Genomic DNA, 6,042 nt, shown 5'->3' with positions numbered 1-6,042 from the left:
AATGGTGGAGAATTGTATTCACGCTGTTCTTCTGGTGTCATTAAATTCCGTGGTATACCCATGGTTGTCTTAGATTGAACTGAATGAGTTGCTAGACGGGTCTCTCTTTCATATATGAAAGTGTGGTGACGTTACTAAATATAAATATATATATCACAATGTAGTGACGAAACCTCCTTGGTACCGCATTCAGTAATGCAACATAAGAAAAAACTATATTGCAAGTTATTTTTTTGTTATAGCACTGCAAGATAAGCCGCACAGATGATGTTCCTTTAAGTACTTCAAATGCTAATTATTTATTTACGGCCGGAAAAAAATTACTTTGAAAAAAACTGCGCCCCAATTCGGGAAACAGTCATGGTTATGAAAGATGTAACACGTTAACCTGGAGTTTTGTGTTTACGCCACGAATTTTTCCGACCAACGAGAGGTACACAGCTTCGCTGAAAAAGAATGGTTCAAAGGGGTAACATAATTTTGACAACCTGAAGGTAATGAACGTCCACCCAAAGGAAGGTAAAAGAAAGTTTTTGCATTGTACTACCATCGGAATGCCGTGGTAGGAAAATGAACCCGCGACCTAGCGATCGGCAACGCGACGCCTAAACCACTTAGCCTACCACCGTGGGTCAGAAGGTAAGTATAGCATCAGTGGTTTGATAAGACTGGCCCTTCAGATGCCCGAGGCCCATTGCGCCGCCAACCAGACAAGCCAGCCCAAAGTCGCAAAAATTTATGCTACATTTTGGCCACTGGTCTGAGCTTACTACTCGGGCGAAAGGCTTGCTTTTCTGATCGTCATAGAAGAACGTCCTCAAAGCTGGCCAAGAATGAAGAGTAGAAATAAAAATGAGAAGAATAAGAGAAAGTGAGTATCAAATTTTAAGGAGGGTTGGGATTGAAGCCATGCAACAAAATCTCGCTAAGCACCACACCGCCATAACCACAGACCCACCACGGTGAGTCCCTTATCAGCTGCATCACTCCAGTCTTCCATGTAAAAAAGACTAAACTGTCGACACTCTCCTGACGATTCCTCACCATGTCGAGGTGTGCGTCCGCAGCTCCATTTGGTCTAGTACCTGCAAAATGGGGCCCATTCTGAACGGGAGCTCGATTCCCTCGACGCCCATCAGGTGGACCGTGAAGACCCGCTTGGCGAACGTGATGTGCTGCAGGAACTGCCCCGGGAGAAAGCCCTCCAGCACTAACACGTTCAGGCTGACGCCGGAGAAACAGCGGTGCTCGCGCAGAAACCACAATGTAGCCAAGCAGAGAACCACAGCTTTGAGGTCGTAGGGAGCCACGGGATCGTTATGGGTCATTGTGAGGTCCAGGCTGCCTTCGCGCAGTTCGTTGAATTTCACGCCGAATGGCTTCAGGAACTTGTTCAGCTCTTCCTGCGTAGCGCACAACGGAACTGAAGCTAGTAAGAGCTGCTTCCAGAAACAAAGTGAACTTGTTCGCTTCACGGCTCGAGCTCATACAAGGTATGTCGGCATACATAAACGGTCGCTTAAGCACATCTCCCCGTATTATCTGGTTCCCTAGTCCCTAAGCTACCTGTTTGTGAAACCTGTGAAACCGGAACCTGTTTTAACGCGATAGCGTTAAGGGTCCCGCGTCGCAGGAAATCCGGCGTCGGCGACGGCGTGCGGCGTCGGCGTGCGATGTCGGCGTCCGTGGCGGAGGAAATCATCTCCAACCACCCCGACAGCGCAGGCCCTCCACGTGGTGCAAGGTTCTGGTGAACAAAAATTGATTTTCCCAGTGTAATCTGTGAGAAAAATGGTAAAGTACGGCTTTACCATTCGGCGTCGGATATGGCGTTGGATTGTTCACCATCTTGCGTCGCATTGTAATTTGAATGTACGAGAAAACATATTCCTGTTACGAGGAAATTGAAACAAAAAGCCCTTTTCCAGCATTTCTACCAGACCTACAGCCGCGCGCTCGGGTGCTTCGCCTGCCTAATGCGTTTTGGACACGCGCGCGCGTCGGGGCAATAGCAAACAATTATTAAAATAATAAAAAAGTGCTAGGGTTTTCTTACTTTAATATAAGACACCTCATATTGCCCCCCAAAAAACTTCTTCCCAGCAATGCATTTTGTTTAATATTGAAGCCGACTTTAAAGGGATCGGTGTAAGCTTGGTCTTTGTAAGCTGGCTTTCCCACGTTCTGGTTGCAGTGAAGCGCTTCCACTGAAAGAAAATTGCGATGCAAATGGGGCCCGATAACGCTATCGCGTTCCACTCTTAAAGGCGAAGCTTTAGCGTCCTCTGATTTTTGTGCAGTAGCAATCTCTCCTGCTTCACATATGCTTGTTTTGGTCTTCGACCTGCCCAGACAACGAAAAGACGAACGTCATCTGGTGTCTTAGCAGCTGGAAACTCTGTGATCAGCATCCGTGCTGTGACCTTAACATACGTTTCAATGAGTAGGCCACGTGGTTGAAGTGACAGAATGAGTTACCGCTTCAGTCACCATCCAGCAGCGGGCACCTCCTTCGTTTTGTTGTGTGCATGAGTCGAGCAGTGAAGGCATCTTCAATACATCGTGGGTGACATGGGCAGCCCTGTCGAGAAACTCGGGTTCGTTCTTGAGCTGCTTTTCGGTAAAATGCAGGAACCTGTATACCTCCATGTCCAGAATCTGGAAGCATCAGAGATGTAAGACCAACATGGTGGCTCGAGCCTAAAACAGCAGCAACGTTTAGACTCCAATCTAGAGCACTGCACGGGCCGATTTCATTGGGCGGCCCGCCCGAGCCCGATCAAAACATTTATGGCGAGACCCGGGCCCGGCCCGGGCCCGGAAATAATCTACGTTACCCGTCCGGCCCGGTCGGCCACCTTAAGCCCGGCCCGGTCGACCTTAAGCCCGAGCCCGGCCCGAGCCCGATTCGAAACCGGCCCGAACCCGGCCCGAGACAGAAAAATACAGGTTTTTCAGAGTTGAGAAGCCCGAGAATAACTCGCAGACAGCCCGAGCCCGGCCCGGGCCCGCGTCAAAAAACCCGAGCCCGGCCCGGGCCCGGGTCAAAAAGCACCCACCGTGCCCGAGCCCGGCCCGAGCCCGGGAAAAAACTCCTCTACCCGGCCCGGCCCGGCCCGCGGGCCGGGCCGGGCCCGGGCTTTCGGGTAAGCCCGAGCCCGTGCAGTGCTCTACTCCAATCCTACTGGAGCAGCAACCGGCACGAAATCATTTAGTCGGTCGACGTTCCCGTGAGATTACTGATGTGTGTATGAGATGCGTTCTTATCTCTGTCTCCCAATGATTCCGACCGTCACAGACAGAACAATATTCGGGCACAAATAATACACGATGATTACACAATTAAGTTAATAGGCGAAACACGTCATTTACGAGGCGTGTACTGCGGCAGCGTTCTCCTCTGGCACTTCCCTGTGGACATACTGCGCCTTCTGGAGGCGCCGCGTGAGGTCCGCGGATACCCAGCGGTACGTGCACATTGACCCAAGTGGGCGTCAAAGAGACTCATTGAAATGCGGCACACATAACCAGTCAGTGGCACATACCCAGGCGAGCGGACTACATTTGAAACTGCACTACCTTCGGGATCGGCTAAACTTCTACAGATACCGATATCTCCGCGATTGGGCCACGTGTTTCGAGGGATAGCTATACAGCCGGAAACAGAACTGGTTTGACAACGCCAAGGATTCTATTCGCAGTTAAAGAACGCCCGCTAGTTTTTACCCAAAAGCAGATGTACGTACGCAGCGGATTATCGTAGGCATGGTGCTAGTCAGTTCGAGGCACGCGTGAGAAAGGCTTAAAATTCGGAAATGAGCTGAGGGTATTAGGGTAAAATAAAATAAAGATGCTTGTATGAAATACCCAGGAAAGATAGGCATAAATAATTTTATATATATTATTCGCTTTAACGTCCCGAAAGTGCACAAGCTTCAGAATAGGGTTCAGTGTTTTCGGTATACACGGATTAAGACCGAAAATTAACCCGCGGGCGTTTTTCTCTGAATCGGTAAAAACCGAGAACCTCCGAATTTGAGCTGTCCTTAATAATGAAAAAGAATGAAAGATGGGCATTTGTCACTTCCAATACACGATTTTTTCAGTCATCGGACACATTAATACGCGGTTTTCACTTAAATCTCCTGCATATATTTTTGATTTCGTTTCTTGTTGCGAAAGTAGAGTATTCCTGGATGCTAAAACAGGAAAACACATTTTTTTAATGTAAAACATTTGTAGAATATTCGCTGTATATAGTTGTTTGTGCTGAAGTATGCCTTGGCTGCTTCTGGCGAGCGCACAGCATAGAGTGGCAGATCCAGGCAAAAGCTTCTCTTGATTTCCTTACCATATCCGAGTCAAGCGCCAACGTAGAATTTGTGTTTTCTGGACTGCTTGTTTCGTGAATTTTAAAGAGCGTGCTCCCATGGCTGAAAAATCTCTCAATATGTACATGCCCATTTTTTCCAACAACATTATGCCTTACTTTCATGTTACAGAAAGCGTCGTGTATCATTTGTTGTTTTCACTCGTTGGTTCATGAACTATTTTGCAGAGTGTTTGGTATCTGTTCAATAAAGTCGTGTCATGTCAGGTGCGTTATATATTCTCCAGTAATAATACAGTTCATTTACAACGCAAGCCCCGATAAACACCAATTTCTCTCTCGCATGGAAATTACACAACAAAAAAACACCGCTTCAAAGTAAAAAAAAGACGAGAAAACAGAGAACACCACTAAACAAAGGCGGAACTTGAAGAAAATAAACAACCGAAAATGTGTAACACTCTTTATAAGCGACGCCGTAGTGGGTGCCCCTGGGTTAAATTTGGCAACCTGCGGTTGTCCAACGTGCACCCAAAGCACGGCACACGACCTCGCGCGATCAGCGGCGTGACGTCATAGCCACTTTGCCTACCACCGCGGGTCAAGAGGTATGCATAATAAGAGCAACTTCTAAAACTAGCCATTGAGATGCCTGAGGCCCATGGCGTAGCCATCCAGACAAGCGAGCCTTAAGGGATAAATCGTTAATGCTTTTTGTACACTGGTCTAACCTTACCACTCAATAGAAATGCTTGCTTGTCTGACTGATCCATGGCCAAGAATGAAGAGAGGAAATATAATTTTAAAGAGTAATGGAAAGTGAGTGAAATTGTAGGGAGGGTTGGGCATCAAACCATGTTGCAACATCCTGCCCAGCACCACATCACCATAGCCTCTGACTCACCACTGTGGGTCCCTTCTCAGCCATGCCACACCATTGTGCCATGTAAACAGGTCTGAACTATCGACATCCTGATGATGCCTGCAAAAATTTTAAACTCACCCTGTCGATGGTGACGTGTGCCAATAGCTTCGTTTGGTCGAGCGCCAGAACCAGGGGGCACATTGTGAACAGGAGCTCGATTTCCTCGACGTCGACCAGGTGGAACGTGACGACCTGCTTGGCGAACGTGATGTGCTGCTGGAACTGCCCCGGGCGAAAGCGCTCCACCACTGACACGTTAAGGCTGATGCCGGAGAAACAGCGGTGCTCGCGCAGAAACCAGCATGTAGCCAAGAAGAGAACCACAGCTTTGAGGTCGTAGGGAGCCACGGGATCGTTATGGGTCATTGTGAGGTCCAGGCTGCCTTCGCGCCAGCGGCAATGAAGTTTGTTAGAGCTGCTCCCAGAAGCAAAGTGAACTTCTCCGCTTCACGGTTCGAACTCGTACAAGGTGTGTCTGCATATATAGAGGGCCATAATTGCTCAGTTCTCCACATTGTCTTGTTTCCCATGCGCCTAAGCTATTCCGGAAGCTGTTTTGTGCAGTAACAGTCTGTCTTGCTAACAAGTGCTTTGCGCGTGTGGAAAACGCTTTTTCTCGCCGACCTGCCCAGACATCCAAGGGAAGAACGTCATGCGGTGTCTTATCAGCTAGAAACTCTGACCAACCTCTGTGCTCTGAACTCGTACAAGGTGTGTCTGCATATATAGAGGGCCATAATTGCTCAGTCTCCACATTGTCTTGTTTCCCATGCGCCTAAGCTATTCC

At 48.4% G+C, this 6,042-nt stretch overlaps 1 protein-coding gene across 1 annotated transcript; it reads right to left on the bottom strand.

Annotated features, from left to right (window-relative positions):
- Positions 1-1,040: 1,040 nt before the first annotated feature.
- LOC125941257 (uncharacterized) lies at positions 1,041-5,621 on the bottom strand. The gene is made up of 3 exons (XM_049658227.1): positions 5,334-5,621; positions 2,479-2,658; positions 1,041-1,403 (listed from the first exon to the last, which is right to left on the bottom strand). Exons 1-3 carry the CDS (start codon positions 5,619-5,621, stop codon positions 1,041-1,043), a joined length of 831 nt encoding a protein of 276 aa, XP_049514184.1.
- Between the last annotated feature and the right edge of the window lie 421 nt (positions 5,622-6,042).

The sequence above is a fragment of the Dermacentor silvarum genome, chromosome 11 (assembly GCF_013339745.2).
Source record: "Dermacentor silvarum isolate Dsil-2018 chromosome 11, BIME_Dsil_1.4, whole genome shotgun sequence".
NCBI classification, from domain to species: Eukaryota; Metazoa; Arthropoda; class Arachnida; order Ixodida; family Ixodidae; genus Dermacentor; species Dermacentor silvarum.
The sequence above is the reverse complement of the archived record's forward strand: the minus strand, read 5'-3'. Positions and strand labels throughout refer to the sequence as shown.